The 21,726-nt window shown below is 29.6% G+C and overlaps 2 protein-coding genes across 13 annotated transcripts; one reads left to right on the top strand and one right to left on the bottom strand.

The window, feature by feature from the left end:
- Nucleotides 1-1,072: 1,072 nt before the first annotated feature.
- Nucleotides 1,073-2,132, bottom strand: LOC145968489 (uncharacterized). The gene is made up of 4 exons (XM_083093988.1): nucleotides 1,891-2,132; nucleotides 1,656-1,815; nucleotides 1,406-1,567; nucleotides 1,073-1,326 (listed from the first exon to the last, which is right to left on the bottom strand). Exons 1-4 carry the CDS (start codon nucleotides 2,033-2,035, stop codon nucleotides 1,128-1,130), a joined length of 666 nt encoding a protein of 221 aa, XP_082950114.1. The 5' UTR covers nucleotides 2,036-2,132; the 3' UTR covers nucleotides 1,073-1,127.
- An 8,293-nt stretch (nucleotides 2,133-10,425) lies between these two features.
- LOC145968237 (uncharacterized) lies at nucleotides 10,426-21,180 on the top strand. 12 transcript variants are annotated; one of them, XM_083093586.1, is made up of 9 exons: nucleotides 10,440-11,428; nucleotides 11,495-11,535; nucleotides 11,622-11,734; nucleotides 12,010-12,172; nucleotides 12,567-12,622; nucleotides 16,978-17,146; nucleotides 17,695-17,912; nucleotides 18,020-18,163; nucleotides 18,343-18,801. In XM_083093586.1, exons 1-4 carry the CDS (start codon nucleotides 11,381-11,383, stop codon nucleotides 12,057-12,059), a joined length of 252 nt encoding a protein of 83 aa, XP_082949712.1. In that variant the 5' UTR covers nucleotides 10,440-11,380; the 3' UTR covers nucleotides 12,060-12,172; nucleotides 12,567-12,622; nucleotides 16,978-17,146; nucleotides 17,695-17,912; nucleotides 18,020-18,163; nucleotides 18,343-18,801. The 12 variants fall into 12 exon arrangements, with proteins under 12 accessions (XP_082949704.1, XP_082949703.1, XP_082949702.1 ...); XM_083093585.1 differs by having other exon boundaries at nucleotides 10,441-11,428; nucleotides 11,619-11,734; XM_083093583.1 differs by having other exon boundaries at nucleotides 10,449-11,428; nucleotides 11,495-11,734; nucleotides 18,343-18,799.
- The last annotated feature ends 546 nt before the right edge of the window (nucleotides 21,181-21,726 follow it).

The following is a 21,726-nucleotide window of genomic DNA, read 5'->3' as shown; positions in this document are numbered from 1 at the left end:
GAGACAACGATACCCTACTAAAAAATCCGACCTTTTAATGTTAGATGCAACCAAATCTGAAATGTTATTGATGTAAGGAATGACAAAATAATTGTTATTGTTCTCATTCTCCGTGGTATTAATTGTCTGAGTTAATTTTTTGTTGTAAATCGTTTTTATTCTGCGATTGATTTCATTAAAAATTAAATGTATAGGGTAACCATTGCTCAACAGAATGTCTATGCAGATCTCTATATTTTTCTTGTGGAATATGTGGTGAGATAGCAGCATTGCTCTATCAACGAGGTTATAAATCGTTCCAATTTTATGGCAATTAGGATGGTTGGAATAGAAAGATAATAATCTCCCTGAAAAAGTTTTTTTGTGGAACCAGTCAATGTAAATAGTGTTGTTGATAATCTTAATATTTAAATCTAGAAAACTAATGCTACGATCCACCTCATACTCCACTGTAAATTGTAATCTTTCGTGATAACCGTTAAATTTGTTTCAAATGTTTATTTATTTATAGCGCTCTAACGTTTGTTTCACGGATCATTTCATTCGCTGATTTTATTATATTATATTTCTTACTGAAGAAGACTAAGTAAAGTCGAAACGTTTTTGTTTTTATTAAACGAATTTATTATTATATGTATTTATTTTATTTAGACCTTAGTAATTAGCTCGTATTATTGACCCTAGAATTTTTAAAATAGTATTAAAATATAAAAAAATCAATTCAAGACTATGTATTTTTAAATTTATTTGATATATGAAACAAAAAATAAACAATACAGTACAAACATAAAAATTATTTTTGTAACAATAGAGATTAGTACAATAAAATAAAAATAATCTTAATTATACTGGGACACTACTTAAAAAATTTTGTAATTTTTTTGGTTCTATGTTTATTTGTAACGTCAGATTTTAGTTTTTTATTTATCTCTCTTAATCTAATATAGGTCCTTGTTCTAACAAGACATTCAATAACTTCTTTGGGAATATGAAATTTGTTTTTAATTTTTTTTTGAACGAGTTTTGTAACACTTTTAAAAATCCAGTTTTCTTTTGACAGAAAAGAACCATGAAATTCTAGAAAAATTTTATTCATCTTATTTGCAGTATAAATAAATCATCATTCATCATTCATCATTTTCATTATTTTCAATCATTCTTTCATCAGTAATAGTTGATGCATTGTTACACATTGTAGGTTGACTACCAATATTGTCTATCGATGACTTGCTAATCGGCATATTTTCTATATTATTTTCTGTACTATGCTTTGTACTTATGCTTTGATTAAAGCCAATACTTTCCGATATTTTTTCTTCTGTAATACTAAATTAAAAGTATTATTAATTTCTACTTTTTCGAATAATGAATTTAATAATTTTAAATAGATGCTCGTATTCAATACCTGATGCTTTCATGATGTTTTTGTACATTTGATTGACTTTCACTACATTCAGTCACATTAAATGGATGTTCTACATTATTTAAAGTAATTTCATTTCTATCAGAAATACTAAACAAATTTTCGCAATTCTTTGTTAAAGCGATATCATTTTTATCTGAAAAACTATTATAATAAATGTAAAAATACTGTTACTCTTAAATAAGAATAAAAAATTTATAAATATATTGTATACGTAATTATATATATGTACCTAAAAACACCTCTTGTTTCTTCAAAAATCAAATTTTCGGTCGGTACTGCATCTGGTAAAAGTGTACGTATTTTTCTTGGAAAGTTCTCACCTAAGCATTTTAAATGTTCTGGTATTTCCTTAAAGGAATGTGGTGTAAAATGTATGGAACATACTCGTGCTGTAATAATTAAAATATTTACATAGATAATAAATTATTTTCATATTTTTATCATGCTAATAAAAAAATACTTACCATTTTTTAGGTTAACATTTTTACCACATGCTTTTACCCACTTTGCTGCAGTATCTGCATCTTTTGGAAAAGAAAATAAACTTATTTTCTTTTCTTTTATATTCTCGGATCTATTTTTACATTTCTTTATACTACATGCAGGCATATTTGCATTTTTTTTACAATGTCTAATAATTATGTTGTGTCTGCGCAGAACAGATCGAATTTTGGTCCATCTAAGGAGCACACCTCGTTTTCTTACACCATGGTAAGGCCGTAGTATTAAGAAATTGACCAATCCCAGTTGAATTTCAGGAGAATAATCAACTGTGATTGGTCAATTTCTTACAACTACGGCCTTACAACCTTATGCTACGGCCATTGTAGACGACCCTTTATGGCCATCACACATAAAATTCCATAAGCACGTAAGACGTAAGCGTAAGGAAATCGACTAATCACGGTCAAGTATTAGGGCTCCTGCACACAGGACGCGGCAACACTTGTCGCGCGGCGGAAGCCGACGCGATAGCCAATACAAAAGTTGGATTGAGGGCTCCTGCACACAGGACGCGGCAACACTTGCCGCGCGGCGCAAGCCGACGCGATAGCCAATAAAAAAGTTGGATTGAATTCAACTTTGACGCGCGGTGGATGTTATGTATCTGCTGATTGGCTATCGCGTCGACTTCCGCCGCGCGGCAAGCGTTACCGCGTCCTGTGTGCAGGAGCCCTTAACCCCTCCAAGGGGTCAAAACTCGACCGTGATTGGTCGATTTCTTTACGCTTACGTCTTATGTGCTTATGGAATTTTATGTGTGGTCTAGTTTCCACCGAAGTCTTCAATCCGATTCTGCTTCGGTGCGCATCGGATTTAACATACTGTTTCCATCGAAAATAGAATAGAAGTGAGGAAGATTAAATTTCAGTGCAGCCAACTTAACTTTTGTTGAATGTAATACAGTATGTGACCTAACCTCTAAATATATGGTTGATACTATTTATTATCAAGCGTTTCCACGGACTAAATTTGGTATCAGTTCGCTGCCACTCCTAAAGTCACTAGATATACAAAGACCGGTATTCATAGTCCGATCTTATATTTGAGATCGTCTTAAGTTCGAGCTTGAAATGCTACGCAGCCATTTGATTGGTTGAATGAGGTCTTAAGTCAACCTCGGACCAGACTTAAGACAATCTTAAATATAAGATCGGACTATGAATACCGGCCAAAGTACCGCAATCACAGACTTCTAATATAACTAGACTGCTAACTCCCCATATTTTGCTTATATAAAATGTCCTCACATTTTATGTACTAACGTGACTTATTCTGCACATGCGCAGATACCATCGATATAGATATATGTCATATATACAATTCTAACCTTCTTTCTTTTGTGCCACATGTTTTGTTTCTTACAAAAGTGAGAAGAAAAAAATTATAATGGGTTTCAAATGTGCAATTACTGGATGCCAAAACACAAATGATGATGATAATAAAGAAAACAAAGTTTCTTTTTTTAAGTAAGCATTATTATATTTTGAATAAAAATAGATAATATAATTATCTATTTTCCTTATGATGTTATCTCTTTCTCTTTCTTGTCTCTTTGGAATATTTAAAATAATTTTAAACATATTTAATGTTAAATTAATTATTTATATGTTGAATATTTTTAGATTTCCTTTACTTATTCCAAAAATATTAATAGAATGAGTAGCAGCTGTAAATAAACCCAACTGGGTGCCAACAAAATATAGTCGTATTTGCCAAAGACACTTTAAAAGTGAAGATTTTACAGAACATAAAAGAAAAAGACTGAAACCAGATGTTATACCCAGTCAGAATTTATTTAGTATAAGTAAGTATATATACGATTACACACACACACACACACACACACACATATTGCTATATATATCTATAATACATATCTATATATATATATATATATCTATATATATATATATACAGGGTGGGCCATTTTAACCTATGCACCCAAATTTCTTTGTACCTAAGACAGATACGGAAAAATGATTCAGACAAAAGTTTTATGGTTTCGAGGGGGCCATAAGATGGCATCATTGGTTTGACCTTGAAGAGTTATTTGAAGGTCACATGAAGGTCACCTTTAATTTCTTAAATGGAACCTACTATTTGTCATTGCACATTCTTGTAGCTTATCTCGAGAGCTTTCCAAAACACTATAATTAAGTACTTTTTTGTTAAGTACTTTTTGAGTTATGAGGCTTGAAATAATTTCTTAATTTTACATAAACCGTAAAATATCTTGTAAAATATTCATTTTTCGATTATCTTACCTTAATACTTTTATGTACAAAATAATGAGAGGAATCAATTGGTGTAAAGAAAACACATAGTTGTTTTTAAGAAAAAATATGGAATTTGCAATTAACAATTCCATATTTTTTCTTAAAAACAACTATGTGCTTTCTTTACACCAATTGATTCCTCTCATTATTTTGTACATAAAAGTATTAAGGTAAGATAATCAAAAAATGAATATTTTACAAGATATTGTACGGTTTATGTAAAATTAAGAAATTATTTCAAGCCTCATAACTCAAAAAGTACTTAACAAAAAAGTACTTAATTATAGTGTTTTGGAAAGCTCTCGAGATAAGCTACAAGAATGTGCAATGACAAATAGTAGGTTCCATTTAAGAAATTAAAGGTGACCTTCATGTGACCTTCAAATAACTCTTCAAGGTCAAACCAATGATACCGTCTTATGGCCCCCTCGAAACCATAAAACTTTTGTCTGAATCATTTTTCCGTATCTGTCTTAGGTACAAAGAAATTTTGGTGCATAGATTAAAATGGCCCACCCTGTATATATATATATATATATATATATATATATATATATATATATATGTATGTATATCTATACCCATACAGCATAGAAAGGTTGCAAATATATTGCAGAATAATTTCATTGAAACATTGCAATATTGCAAATCGGTTACGAAACTTTGCTGCAACATTGCTGTAAAGTTGCGGCAACGTTAAGATGTCCGCTTTTTGTAATATTACAACGAAATGTCGCAGCAATATTGCAATGTAATATATTTGAAAAAATGCAACGTTGCTGCAATCATGTAGCAATATTGCATATAAAACATTTTTTCGAAATAATTCTTGACACATGAATCTTGGAAGTTTATAAAAAACATATAAAATAAAAAAATCTTTATATAAATAAAAATTTGTAATGATTGTATTCAAGATAATATATTGTAAAGTCATATTTAAATATGTATATTTAGATTTTATTATATCTAAATATATATATTTAGATATGACTTTACAATATCTTATCTTGAATACAATCATTACAAACTTTTATTTATATCAAGATTTTTTATTTTATGTTTTTATAAACTTTCAAGATTCATCTATCAAAAACTATTTCTTCCAATGATTTTATTTAAAATAATATATTGTAAAGTCATATCTAAATATATATATTTAGATATGACTATAATATGTTATCTTGAATAAAATCATTGCAAACTTTTATTTATATCAAGTTTCTTAAATTATGTTTTTGTATACTCTTACAATGATATAAAAGAACAAACATTAATTAGAATTAATTACATATTTTTATTTAAAAATTGTTAAGATCCATTTACATATATGTGTATGTGAAAAATACATAGAAATAATGTACAGAAAAACAAAAATAAAATATGAAATAAAATGTTCTATAAGATAATAAAAAAAATATATATATATATTTAATGAAGAAAAATCTGTTTAATATTCTGAATCCCAACGAGGGATCCAGATTATTAAACAAATTATTTGTTTAATAATCTAGATCCCTTATTAGGATTCAAAATATTAAATAAATCAAGTCAGTTTATCAGAAATTTAACTGACACAAGACAAGAAATATAATTACTACATTAGTCCTTTGTAGGCCTTATATCCACTTTAGATGAAAATTCGAATACGAGTTAGTTAAGTTTGGTGTCGCCACATAGCGGCAAGTAAAGAAACACATGTTATACATTTTCGCTATGTTAAAATGTTGTTGCAACATTGCCAAAGTAATATTACAAAATAATGTCTCTGCAATATTTCTGCAGCATTACACTGCTAAGTGCAATGTTGTAACATTGCAGCAATGTTGATGCAAGCTTCTGTGCTGTATGGGTACCAGAGAGAAGAATGAGAGGTGTCATGGCCCGCTTTTAGGTGATCCCTGAAAGCGATACGCCCTCTGTGGACCTTAAAAACGTGCACCTAAACTACGAAGCCAAGGTGCACGAATGTTCTCAGAGGGTAACATATAAGGTGCACAATTTCTGGTTCTGTTCCGTGCTATGTGCACAAAATGACGGTAGCACCAGTGCTGTATAGCAAGACGCTTACGTATATTAAATAAATTTTTAATGAATTTTGTATGACTCTCTCTCTCTCTCATATATATATATATATATATATATATATATAGAAATTTATTCATTATATGATTACAACACTTGAAAATAAGATATTTTATTAGGCTATTAATAAATAATTTATATATTTACAGAGATAAAGTTTGATATTATTTTTAATGTAAAACGCGTACACATTTCTTAAGAATAAAAGTTCTAAATAATAAAGATGTATGTGTGTATATATATATATATATATATATATATATATATATGTGGGTGGGGGTATGTGTGGTATGTACGTATGTATGTACGTATATATGCATAAAAGCGATGCGAGAGTTACGTGAGGAAGCGAGAAGGACGAGTGAAATAAGAGCGAACGAGATAGAAATAGCACGAGCAACGAGGACTCGAGCTCGAGAATCAGATTTTTCTTGCGCGCTATTATTTTCCTCTCGCTCGCATCTATTACTGTCTCGTTCGCTCCTATTACTGTCTCGCTCACTCCTATTACTGTCTCGCTCACTCCTATTATTGTCTCGCTCGTTCTTGTTACTGTTTCGCTCGCTCTCGATTCTTGGGTCCGCTTATCTTTCCGAGCTGTCTATCACGATTGTCAAGTGTGACAGAGAAAGTAAGACCATGAGTAGAGAGCGAGCGAGATGACCTATCATCAAAGAGTTCCGAAGTCTCTTACAATCGGTTTCTTCGCTTCCTCTCCATTCGCAATTCACGAAAATGTAAACATCTTATAAAATAAACATTGAAACTTTTATTTTTAATTTCATCGGTTTGAAAGTAATTTTAATGAATTAAAGAGATTTTTGCGATTAAAATGATATCAAACACGACGTAAATCGGGTAATTTTTAATTAGTCTGATAAAAATTTTATAATTATATTTTATAATTATATTTAATTAAATTTATGCGATTTATATCGTGTTTGATATTATTTTAATCTTAAAATTCTCATTATTCAATTAAAATTACTTTCAAATGAATAAAAAATGCATTTAATTTTTTGACATATATTCGTGAATATTATAAATGAAGTCTCATGTAAGAAACTTCGGAATCTGCGACATCGGGAATTTTTTCATTATTTATAATAATACACGACTTTAAATTGCCATAAAATAAAAACTAAAGCTTTGATATTTTATTTGATCTTTTTGATTAAAAGGGATTAATGAAATTTTTAAAATTGAAAATTATTCTAATAAAATATTGGGTTTAATGTGATTTCAATCGTAAAAATCAATGTGTACATGTATATAATAAAACTCTTAATTTCTCATAATTATAGTTTTATTTTAATAAATTAATAGTGTCTAATTTAAACTATAATTTTGAAAATAAGACTACATTGTATAAAATGTTGCATTGTACTTTACTTAATTTATCTTACTGAACATAACTTTAGAATTAATTTGATTTTTACGATTGAAATCACATTAAACTCAATATTTTATTAGAATAATTTTCAATTTCAAAAATTTCATTAATCCCTTTTAATTAAAAAGATCAAATAAAATATCAAAGCTTTAGTTTTTATTTTATGGCAATTTAAAGTCGTATATTATTATAAATAATGAAAAAATTCCCGATGTCGCAGATTCCGAAGTTTTTTACACGAGACTTCATTTATAATATTCACGAATATATGTCAAAAAATTAAATGCATTTTTTATTCATTTGAAAGTAATTTTAATGGAATAATGAGAATTTTGAGATTAAAATAATATCAAACACGATATAAATCGCATAAATTTAGTTAAATATAATTATAAAATTTTTATTATCAGACTAATTAAAAATTACCCGATTTACGTCGTGTTTGATATCATTTTAATCGCAAAAATCTCTTTAATTCATTAAAATTACTTTCAAACCGATGAAATTAAAAATAAAAGTTTCAATTTTTATTTTATAAGATGTTTACATTTTCGTGAATTGCGAATGGATAGAGGAAGCGAAGAAACCGATTGTAAGAGACTTCGAAACTCTTTGATGATAGGTCATCTCGCTCGGTCTCTACTCATGGTCTTGCTTTCTCTGTCACACTTGGCAGTCGTGATAGATAGCCCGGAATGATAAGCGGACCCAAGAATCGAGAGCGAGTGAAACAGCAACAAGAACGAGCGAGACAATAATAGGAGCGAACGAGACAGTAATAGGAGCGAGCGAGAGGAAAATAATAGCGCGCAAGAAAAATCCGATTCTCGAGCTCGAGTCCTCGTTGCTCGTACTATTTCTATCTTGCTCGCTCCTATTACTATCTCGCTCGCTCCTATTACTATCTCGCTCGCTTCTGTTATTGTTTCACTCGCTCTTACGTACTCATATACTGTCATGTTCATCTCGTTATCAAGCCTGCCGCTGGCAAGCGGCCGATGGCAAATTGTGACAAATAAATAAGTTAATCATTTTAAGATATATTTATAAGGGTATGCGAGTAATTTTAATGGAATAATGAAAATTTTGCGATTAAAATAACATCAAACACGGTATCAATCGGATAAATGTATTTAAATATATATAATCAAAATGTTTATTATCAGACTAATTAAAAATTATCCGATTTTTATTTTATAAGATGTTTACATTCGCGAGGAAGCCGAGTCCGCTTATCTTTACGACCTGTCAAGTGCGAGAGCGACAGCGAAACCGCGAGTCGAGAGCGAGCGAGATGACCTATCATCAAAGAATTCCGAAGTCTCTTACAATCGGCTTCTTCACTTCCTCTATCCATTCGCAATTTACGAGATTATAAAGTAAAAACTGAAACTTTTATTTTTTATTTTATCGATATGAAAGTAATTTTAATGAATTATTGAGATTTTTGCGATTAAAATGATATCAAACACGACGTAAATCGGATAATTTTTAATTGGTCTGATAATAAAAATTTTGATTATATATTTAACTACGTTTATCCGATTGATACCGTGTTTGTTATTTTAATCGCAAAATTTTCATTATTCCATTAAAATTACTTCTATACCCTTATAAATATATCTTAAAATAATTAACTTATTTATTTGTCATAATTTGTCATCGGCCGCTTGCCAGCGGCAGATTTGATAACGAGATGAGCATGACAGTATATGAGTACGTAAGAGCGAGTGAAACAATAACAGAAGCGAGCGAGATAGTAATAGGAGCGAGCGAGAGAGAAATAGTATGCCAGGCTGCAAGAAAGACTCTATTTCCAAGTTTTCGTTGCTCGTGCTATTGCTATCTCGTTCGCTCTTATTGCCATTTCGCTCTCTCTTATTACCTTCTCGCTTGCTCACATAACTCGTATACGCTATACACGCACACACACACACACACACACACACACACACATATATGTATATAAAACTTTGCTCACTTGAAATATCTACGCTATTTTTACAGATATGAAAAAATTGTAATTACGAAAATTGTACGATTAAAAGGACCATGATATGCTAGTAATATTGTTTTCGTAAGTGGAAGCGTTTTAGAAATTTCAAGATTATCTTCATATTTTTTAATGGAACCATCCTAATTTTTTTATATAAATCGATTCTTCGCAATATTCCGTGTAAAAAGTTATAAAGATAGTATAGTCAAAAATTGAACAATTAACGAGATATTTGATTCTTTAAGTTGACATAATTTTATATAAATTATAAAATATCTGATAAAATGTTCATTTTTCGATTATTTTACTTTAATAATTTTATGCATAGAATAGTAAGAGGAATCAGTTAATGTAAAAAAAACATATAATTGTTCTTAAGAAAAAATATGTCGCTGCTCATTGCAAATTCATATATCAAAAAAAAATTATATATATATATATATATATATATATATATAGAGAGAGAGAGAGAGGATCGCAAATTCGTCATTTCTCATTTCTATTAAAATTTATTTGATATTGTAAGCACCTTGCTATACAGCACTGGTGCTACCGACATTTTGTGCACATAGCACGGAATAGAACCAAAAATTGTGCACCTTATATGTTACCCTCTGAGAACATTCGTGCACCTTGGCTTCGTAGTTTAGGTGCACGTTTTTAAGGTCCACAGAGGGCGTATCGCTTTCAGGGATCACCTAAAAGCGGGCCATGACACCTCTCATTCTTCTCTCTGATGGGTACGAACGAGTGGCCATTACGAACGCGGCCGTTTCGAATGTGGCCGTTTCGAACGTGGCCATTTCGAACGTGGTCAAATTTATCCGTGGCCATTTCGAACGTGGCCGTTCCGAACGTGGCCGTTTAGAACGTGGCCGTTCCGAACGTGCCCGTTTCGAACGTGGCCATTACGAACGAGTGGCCATTACGAACGTGGCCGTTTCGAACGTGGCCGTTTCGAACGTGGCCATTTCGAACGTGGTCAAATTTATCCGTGGCCGTTCCGAACGTGGCCATTTCGAACGTGGTCAAATTTATCCGTGGCCGTTCCGAACGTGGCCATTTCGAACGTAGCCGTTTCGAACGTGGCCGTTTCGAACGTGGCCATTTCGGACGCTCCCATTTGTAATAGTGTTATTTTATAAAATACTTAATTCACATAACTCCTGTTTACTATCTGGGTTACGTTCCAAAACATCCTCTTCCAAGAAAATTTTACTTAAAAAATTAGTGCACGTTATGTGTATTATAGATTTTCAGTAGAATTTTCCTCGAAGAGGACGTTTTGGAATATGTAACTCTGAAATGCAAAATAATAGCTACATGTACTTTAATTTGTAACGTATATACTTGTTCTCAAATTTATGTTTTAATTTCAATAATTTCAATAATCCAAAATAAATTCAAAGTAATTAATTTTTTTTAAGAATATATCATTTATTATTATTAAAAAAATATTTTTTAAATATCAAACTTTTTATATTGATTGATTTATATTAAAATTTGTAGGTTTAACGACATTTTTACTGTCTAGAAAATGTCATTCATTGGAATTGAGTTTACAGATGATAGTGGTGGCGGCCTTGCACTTGTAAGCAAACAGTGGTTAACACCACGTAAACAGGAGGTGTTTTGGCCGCCTTGTAAATTTCAATCTCAATATAATAAGGCTATTAAAAAAGGCGTAGTCCCAGAGGAAGATGGTTCTTGGAAAATTTTTTAAATTAAATGCTGTTTTTTTGAAACTGGTAATGTGTAAATTACAAAATTTTCTATAAAATATTTATCTTTATGTATGTATAATTGTATTGTAGATGATTATAGCAAAGCACAAAGGCAAATCAAACAAGCACAGGTAACGTCTGATTGTCAAAGTGAAGTTGAGGAGGTTTTGCCATTAAAGAGAACAATCCATAAACCGAAAAAATTAATATACAGCAGCAGTGATGATGAGGACGAGGTTTTATCTGAGAAGCATAAACTTCCACCACCACCAAAGATTGTCAGATTAAATAACAAGGCAAATAATGATGAAGCATCATCTTCATCATCACGTAAGTGATATATCAATTAGTTATGGTCATTATATATCAATATAATAATATTAACATTTTGGTTAACTATAGAAATAGATAAAGATTTATAATTATATGTATATTTAAGAATTGCTTTCCTTGATTTCAACATTACGAAATATACAGATCTATTCCTTTGTTTATTTATAGTTTTAACACTAAATGAAAAAGATATTTGATAAATATTTGTTATTAAATCAATAACTTTTTCTGTTACTATGTGATTTCTGTTAATACAAGTTTTAATATTACAGTGTTCATATTTAGCCACATTGGGTGGAAGAGATTTTACATCCAAAACTAACAGGATTTTAAAGTATCTTTTAAGAGATGAGGTAGCTTCTAATTACAGTTTTTACGGTAAACGAATGAACAAAAGTCCCTTTTCTTCTTTAACTTGCTGCAGTGCTGTAGTTAGTAAGTATTTCTTTTTATCAAATTTAAAAAAGTTTATTATACAATTGTTATTATACGTTCACTATCCATATAAATTTTATTATGGGCAATGTTAGCTAAAACATATCCAATAAGGTTGTTCTAATGTTATTAAAACTTTATGAATATGCAGTTGCATTAGTCGCTTATCATTTACATTTATATTACAATTCTGAGCTGTTAAATATATAGATAACTAAATAAAACAACTACATGTTTATTAATAACATTAATAACAATTAAAAACATCGACGCAGTAATAGATCTTTAGCTAATATCAATTATGACAGTATATTATGAAATTTTCTTTGAATTTTGGTCTCAAAAAATACTCTCTGTATTGCTCATTTCATGTATTAAACTTTTGTTTTTATAGAATCGGTAAAATCAACATCATCTCAGACAGAAAAAGATATTGAAGATGTGATTAAGGTATGGCTTAAACACGCACCTCAGCGTATAAAAAATCGTAATAAAAATAAAGCTCCTGAACATAATAATTAAAAAGAATAAATTGGTTTTCATAAAGATTAGGTTGTGATAGAGTTTTGAGATAGAGTTTTTTGTTTCAAGTTTCTTAGAATTTATTTGTTTTATTCGGTACTTATATTTTAAGTTTTTGTCTACAGAAACATTTATTTTACTGTTCTATTTTAATTTTTATATTTGCGTTAAATTTATTACTATTCCTTGAAATATATTCATTAAAATATATTTAGCTTTGCTTTTTTAGATATCAGATAAGTATTAATTTATTTTTATACAAGAATGTTTTCAAATAAAAAAATCAAACATAAAAAAACAAAATTAAAACACAATGTAGGCGTTCGACAGTTATATAGGAGAGTCTCAAAAGCTGTAAGTACTATTTTAGATGAAGTAGTGCAGATTGAAGCTAATAATATTAGTGTTAATAATGGTAATATTTCAAATATTAATAATGATGAATGTTCCAATTGTAATATTAATAATGATGAACGTTCCAATTATATTAATAATGAATGTTCTAATTGTAATAATTTCTCTGAAGAAGAAAGCTTTACATATACACAAAATGTTACTTCATGTAACTTAGATGTTATTGAAAATATTATTTCCGATACAGGTTTATATGATTCCGATAGTAATAGTATCCCAGATAGCAAAGTCTGTAGAAAGCATATCATGCCAAGTGTCTGCTATCAACTAATGTTAGCAAAACGGCTACAAATTTGATACTGAAACTGTTATTACCAATTAAGTTGACAAATTGATGTCAAAAATCGAACAGAGTCTGCTCACAGAATCTGACGCAGATTGGTAGCAGAAACCAAGCAGAATCTGCTAACATGACTTGATATCAGATTATCGGCAAAAATCAAGCAGAATCTACGTGCGCGCAATTTGACTGCAGATTGACAGCAGAAGTGGAACAGGGTTTGCATGCGTGATCTGATGGCAAATTGGCAACAATCTGCATTTGATTCGATAGTTCCTTTGCTTACCGCTATGTGATGTATTTTCTCGCAATCAAATTTCTGTCAGAAATATATATAAAGTCGCTATTATTAATAAAAGATAAAAAATATAGTAACTATTTCTATCACTTTAATTTCTGATATGTGATACAAGCAGATAAGATTCAGAATATTAAACTGATTGGAATCAATAGGAAATGGAAAAATATTCATTTACTGCCTATTTGAAGCATAAAGGAAGAATTTAATTCTAAATAAATTATATCTCAAGTTTTATAAATTAAATTTAATTATTTTCACCATTTACTTTATTATTAATTTAATTAAATTGAGTCCTTTACTATGTGAGATATAACTACGGTATAACATATTATATGTTGTATTAGAAGAAAATTGTAATTAACCGATAACTCGCCGATAATAGTCTTATTTAACATCTGTAGTAATTAATTTTATTATATTTATATTACTTATTTATATGAATGACCAGAAGCTGCAGATTCTGCTCGGAATCTGCTGTCAATCTGCCGTCAGATTACGCGCGCGCAGATCCTGCTCGGTTTCTGCCGACAATTTGACATCAAGTGATGTTAGCAGATCTTGCTCGGTTTTTGCTAATAATCTGCTGTCAGATTCTGTGAGCAGGTTTTGCTAGCAAATCGTGAGCCTATTGCGGACATAATGGATGCCAATCTGCTAGCAACTTTTGTGGAAATCTGTCGCCAATCTGCTGGCATATTGCGCGCATTTTGCTTACCGGGATAGTTACAAATCCAGTTTTATTATCACGAGATAATCATTCACCTTTGCAAAATGATTTATCTACAAAGCTACAAGACTGGGCAACAAATTATAAAATTTCCCATTCTGCACTTACTAGTCTTTTACATATTCTTTCACCTCATTTCGCAGAATTGCCTCTTCATTCTAGAACATTGCTTCGAACACCTATACATATGCAAAGTAAACAATTGGAAAATGGAGAATATTGTCACATTGGCTTAGCAAATGAATTAAAGAATTTTTTGGCACAAAATACTATGTTCTCAGCTGAGGTGCTTAAAATTGGATTTAATGTTGATGGTTTACCTTTATTTCGTAGTTCAAACATTCAGTTTTGGCCAATTTTAGGAATAGTTAAAAATACCACACAAAATAAACCATTTCCTATTGGAATTTTCTGTGGCACATCAAAACCAATACCGTTAGAGAAATTTTGAGATGATTTTATAAATGAATTAGTTTATCTATTAAAAGAAGGTATTGAATTTTGTAATAAAATATATCGTTTGGAAATTCACAGCTTTGTATGCGATGCTCCGGCCAAAGCATATTTGAAAATGATTAAGTCACATTGTGGCTATTCCTCATGTGATAAATGTACTGAATCAGGTAATTATGTTCAACGAAAAGTTATTATGAGAAATATTTCGGCCTCAAAACGGACAGACGATTCTTTTAAATTACAGTTGGATAAAGAACATCATATTGGTAAATCACCTTTGTTAAAACTTGAAATAGGTTTAGTCACATCTTTTCCAATTGACTATATGCATTGTGTATGCCTAGGTGTTGTGAGGAAACTTATACATTCTTGGATCGATGGACAACCATTACAAGTAAAACTTTGTAGTAGATCTACAAATATAATATCAGAACGATTAATATCACTAAAGCATTGTATTCGTGCAGAAATTAATAGAAAGCCTAGATCACTGTCAGAGTTGCAAAGATGGAAGGCAACTGAGAACATTGTTTTAGAACATTGTTATTATATACAGGTCCTTTAGTTCTCAAAAATGTGGTTGATAAAGCCATTTACCAGCATTTTTTATTATTGCATTCTGCAATTACAATATTAATTTCTAAAAAGCATATTTCTAAATTTACTTGTGATTTTGCTGGTGAGCTATTAAAAATCTTTGTTAATCATTGCGAAAAAATATACGGATTACAATTTCACGTATATAATATTCATATGCTATCTCATTTGAGTGATGATGCACAAATATTTGGCCCTTTAGATGAATTCTCTGCTTTTGCATTTGAAAATTATTTAGGGCTGCTTAAACAAACTATTAAATCTCCTCACAAGCCACTTAAACAAATATACCATCGGTTAAAAGAACTTTCTATTTCCTCTGCTAATAAATATCTTACAACTAAAAGTTTAATAATGTATGAACTAGAACATACTTCTGGACCTTTACCAACAGCTGGTTGTCATTATAAACAATTTAAAAAATTGCGTTTAGAATCTTTTACTTTAACTATTAACCGTCATTCCTCTTCTGATTGTTATTGCCTCACAAATGACAATTTGGTACTGCAAATCCTTAATATTATAGTTGGAACAGAAGATGAAAGTTTAATAATTGGTAAATATTTTCTTTCTTATAAGTCTTTTTATTCATACCCTATTGAATCGAAAGATTTATATATTTTTGAAGTAAAAAATTTATCAATACAGAATCATACGAGATCCTACAAAGATATTATTGCGAAATGTATACTTTTACCAATGGATAAAGTTTTGTTATCTATGCCTTTAATACATTCATTATCAGTTTAATAATTATTATGTTTTTTACTTGAAAACATTCTTGTATAATTAATTTTTTAATAACTTTACATTATAATTCATAATTTTAATTGTTTATTTTATAATAAGATATAAATGTATATATGTTTGTTATAATATATATACAACATAATTTTTTTATAAAAAGATTAATGTATATGTTTGTTATAATATATACAACATTATAATTCATAATTTTAATTGTTTTTTTTTATAATAAGATATAAATGTATATATGTTTGTTATAATATATATAACATTATATATATATATATATATATATATATATATATTATATATGTATTATATATATACCCAAGGAGAACAAAAAGTCACCATAACATCAAAATGATATCATTTTGACTTCAAAACGTCAATTTCATATCAAGACTCCCTGCAGTGACGTCAAAATGACGTCATTGTGACCTGCGTGGACATTTTATTAGAAAAAAAAATGATTAGCTTTATATGTATTTGCAAACAAGCCATTCAATTTTTTTTATGGTATACGCTTATATATCTAGTATAATTATGTTAATATGTCTGTATAATGTCATATATATAGGCCCATATTCTGAATCCTCTTTTATCAATAAAAGTGCTTCTAAAAGCGGCCTGTAGCCAATCAGAAGGCTTATATACCGCTTTTAGAGGCACTTTTATCGATAAAAGAAGATTCAGAATATGGGCTATAATAGAAGCATGTCAAGGTTGAGAGTCACTCGCGAAAGAGGCGCTGTTTATTTTAGAACATGCGCGTCTTATATGTACAATAAGATCGTGCTTTAGAACAAAGAAGCCTGCTTTTAAAATCAAGAGAAAAAAGGATTAAGAAAAAAACATTCACGTTTTCGCCATTAGTTTTGTGTTGCGGTTCAGCGTGGTTTGACTATATAGAAGAAAATGAATCCATCAAAGGTATATTAATTGTATTAATATTAATATAGTCCCTTGATTCTGTTTGATAGAGGTTATATGGATGTTGTGTTTAGTGTGTGCTTAATAAGTGTCTGTTTAGTTTTTTCTTATAATTAGATTTTATGTGTGTATTAACAACGTAGAGATTGGAATAAAACTGTTGTAATGTACCGATCGACCTATCTAACCTCACTCTTTGGTTGTATTTAGAATTATAATAGAAAAGACACCTATTTATTAACTTGATAATTTTCTGCCATTGAAATGCAGAAACTGTGGATCAGTTAGTAAGTCTTATATTTTATATCTTTTTATATTCTTGAAGTAATGAGAATAAATTATTTTATTGTTTTTACTTTATACATATTTTATATTCATTAGCAATTGACAATTTTTGATGATTATTTTTTGTTTTTTAACGTTTAAATTGATATAATGAGAGTTACTGTCATTAGCAATTAATAGTTTTTATGATGACTTTTTATATTATGAATAAATTACATCATTCTAAATTAAACTGTCATTTAATTCATGTTATTTTTTAACAGGCAAGCCTAAAGATCAGCTGATCCTAAATTACATGCAAGAATTGTCAGCGAAGATGGATTGGCACAACATTGGGATTTCCCAAATTTTGCACGAGTTGTTCCCCAACGAAAATGATTTTGACCGGCCTGAAGGATTCCCTTCTTTGCCACTAGAAACTGAGGAATCTTTTGCAGACTTTGATGGTCACTTACATAATAAAGTGTTGTATAATCATATGGTGAGTTTTTTATCACTGTTAGTAAGGCAGATATTATATTTTATATGTATTCATGAAGTGTTTTGACTGATTTTCTGTGTTATAACTCAAATACCTGTTACGGAAAGGAAAGGGAGAAACAACCGCCTTTTTTACTTACTCTATTTTGTCGACCCTAATTAAGAACAACCTTGCACGACTTATTAGTTGGAAGGGTTCTGGAGGGATCAAGCTCAGTTTTGAGAAGTCCAAACTGAAAAATCTAGTAGAAAGTGAGTATTATCTAGTTTTTGAAAAAGTTATCTTCAGATTAATTTACGTTAGTTTTTCATATATGTATATAAGCATACACATTGCACACACACACGCACGCACACACACGCGCGTGCACACACACACACACGCACGCACACATTAATAATTAAACTACAACTTTATTTTTCTCTAATAGGTGTTTGCTTGAAGAAGTTTCCTAACATTCAAATTTTCATATTTGAAGACCATATGAAATGATGGTTCAACACTTCCATGCAGCGATTATATTAGACTAATCAGAATTATAGTTGTTTCCGCTTCACTGTATGTAAGTTCCAAAAAATATTTTAAGAAATTTTATTAAGTCTTTTTTTGTATGAAATACAAAATTTTGTATGAAATTTTATTAAGTTTTTATATGTTTTTGAGAATAAGACTGAAGTTTTTTCTTTATATTTTTTAAAAGACTGATACTTATATTCTCATAGAGTTTATACATAATATTAAGTAAGTTTATACATAATATTATTAAGTTATATATGTATAATATAGTTGATATATAGTATATATAGTATAGTATATATTTTATTATTAATAAAGTTAATATAATATTTCTTATATTGAATAAAATAATATGTACTACATATATGTATTACTAAAGAACTACAAAAAATAATAACTGTAATTATTTGTATATATATATATATATATATATATATATATATATATATGTATATATATATATATATATATATATATATATATATATATATATATATACAGAGTGATTCAGAACGATCTAGGTGTCCTTGCACAGACGTATTCCTGATTTAATTCTGAGATGATTTTTCCTTTGCGAAATTTTTGTCCGAAGCTTAGTTTTTGAGATATAATGGAAAATAGCTAATTACGAGCCGGGTACAATGGACAGGCATAGCGCAACGCGCCGTCTATTCTCTATTGTATTAGATGCCCGTTGTACCCGGCTCGTAATTAGCTAACTATTTTCAATTATATCTCAGAAATTAATATAAAGCTTCGGACAAAAATTTCGTAAAGGAAAAATCGTCACAGAATTAACTCATCAGGAATACATCTATGCAAGGACACCTGGATCGTTCTGAATCACCCTGTATATTGTTATCTTATCACCTGTGAATTTATTGCTTTTACCTAATACAAATATATAAAAGAACGATTTACTAGTCAAAATAATATCAAAATGAGGTCAAAATACAGTCATTTTTTTCCCGGTTTGATGTCATTGTGATTTTCTCTGTTTTGACATTATTTTGACATCATTTTGACGTTATGATGACTTTTTGTTCTCCTTGGGTAATATATTATATTAATATATTATATTAATATATTATATATTATATTAATATAATAATATATTATATATTATATTAATATATTATATTAATATATTATATATATATATATATATATATATATATATATATATTATATATAATATATGTTTTGTTACAAAATATCCATCAGATGTATATGCCAAGTTACATATCAGCAATAAATACATGTGAAATAAATATGTACTATACATTTTTTATTTTGTTCAAAATATTAAAATGACGTCTTTCTTACGTCAGAATAGAGTAAAAAAAGGTTATTATAACACGTCATTTTCACGTCTCATTATGACGTCTGTGGGCTGTGACTTATTCCCGTCATTTTTACGTTATTATTACGTATTTATAAAAGGATAACTGACGTTACGACTGACCAAAAATTAACGTGAAAATCACGTGACGTTGCTGCCTGGGTAGTGACTTTAGCCACTCCGATAAAGCTTGTAGAGCGAAGCGGGAGTGAAATGAGTACGGTTCCCAGTCGACACAATTACATGTTCACTATATCACAGCTATACATTTCAATATCACATTTTATATAACGTGAAAGTTGCTGCAATGTTGTAGTTATATTATAATTTCGCCCCTTTTCAAAAGTAACGGTGATGATACATTTATGTTATAAATACATAACCGAAAAACATAGTTGCTATATACAGGGTGTCCCATTTTAAGTGTCCACCCCAAATATCTCTCTCATTTTTGATTTTAGAGAAAAATGGTTCAGACATGTTTTGTATGGTTTCGAGGGGTGATGGTACCATTACCATAAGATGGTACCATTGATTTGACCTTGAAGAGTCATTTGAAGGTCACGTGAAGGTCACTTCAATTTTTTTAAATGGAACACCCTATATATTTTTACACATTCTTGTAGCTCATCTCGAGGGCTTTCCAATCGGCTTTTTCGCTTCCTCTATCCATTCGTAATTCACGAGAATGTAAACATCTTATAAAATAAAAACTAAAACTTTTATTTTTTATTTTATCGGTTTGAAAATAATTTTAATGAATGAATAAGATTTTTGCGATTTAAATAATATCAAACACGACGTAAGTCGGATAATTTTTAATTAGTCTGATAATAAAAATTTTAATTATATATTTAACTAAATTTATCCGATTTATATCGTGTATGATGTTATTTTAATCGCAAAATTCTCATTATTCCACTAAAATTACTTTCAAAAATAAATAAATATGATCAATACAATCAATATCAAATGGTCTATATTGTGCAGTGAAATAAATTATTTTAATTTTTTTTTAATAAAAGTCCTAATTGAATACGATGTATAAAAGCTCTATATACGTGTATATATATATATATATATATATATATATATATATATATTTATTTATTTATTTGTTACAGTTTGTCACGCTTGCCAACGACAGGTTTGATAGCAAGCGAGATGAGAATATACAAGACGACTACGTAAGAGCGAGCAAAACAATAACAGGAACGAGCGAGACAATGATAGGAGCGAGCGAGACAATAATAGGAGCGAGCGAGAGTAATGGAAACAGTAATGGAAACGAGTGAGAGGAATAGTGTGCAAGGAAGACTCGATTCTCGAGTCCTCGTCGCTCGTTCCTATCTCGCTCGCTCTTATTACCTTCTCGCTTAACTCTTGCGTATACTTATATGTGTATATATATATATATATATATATATATATATATATATAGTTTCATTCTCTGTTGTGTCATTTTATTTCATCTATGCGAATTTATTATAATTATATTTAATAATAATTATATCGCATAAATTATATATAATAATAATAATAAAAATATATTATTTTTTTTTATTATTATTATATATAATTTATACGACTGGGAGTAATGTGTTTTATAAGCGTGTGTACAAGTGTAATGTTTTCACAAAAATATATAAAGAGAAAAGATCACGCATAAATGAACTCGATGCCCGTGTTTCTCAATACGAAAATTATGGGCGTAGCACGGACACGCACCAAATACAGACTTTATCGACAACGTCAGAAAATGGGCGTAGCACGGACACGCACCAAGTGGAGACATTGGTTGCGTTCAGCAGGAAAAGGTGCTTTGCAACTGTTGTAAAATTCGTGAATCTGATTGGTGTATGCTCTTAGATTCAGTCAAAATTAAAAGCATACACCAATCAGGCTCACGAATTTTACAACAGTTGCAAAGCAGCTTTTTCTGCTGAATGCAGCCAT

This window comes from Camponotus vicinus, unplaced genomic scaffold, assembly GCF_025532165.1.
Source record: "Camponotus vicinus isolate PSW18456_S1 unplaced genomic scaffold, iyCamVici1.0 SCAF_3, whole genome shotgun sequence".
Lineage (NCBI taxonomy): Eukaryota > Metazoa > Arthropoda > Insecta > Hymenoptera > Formicidae > Camponotus > Camponotus vicinus.
Note: the sequence above shows the minus strand (reverse complement) of the source record. Positions and strands in the feature narration are given on the sequence as shown.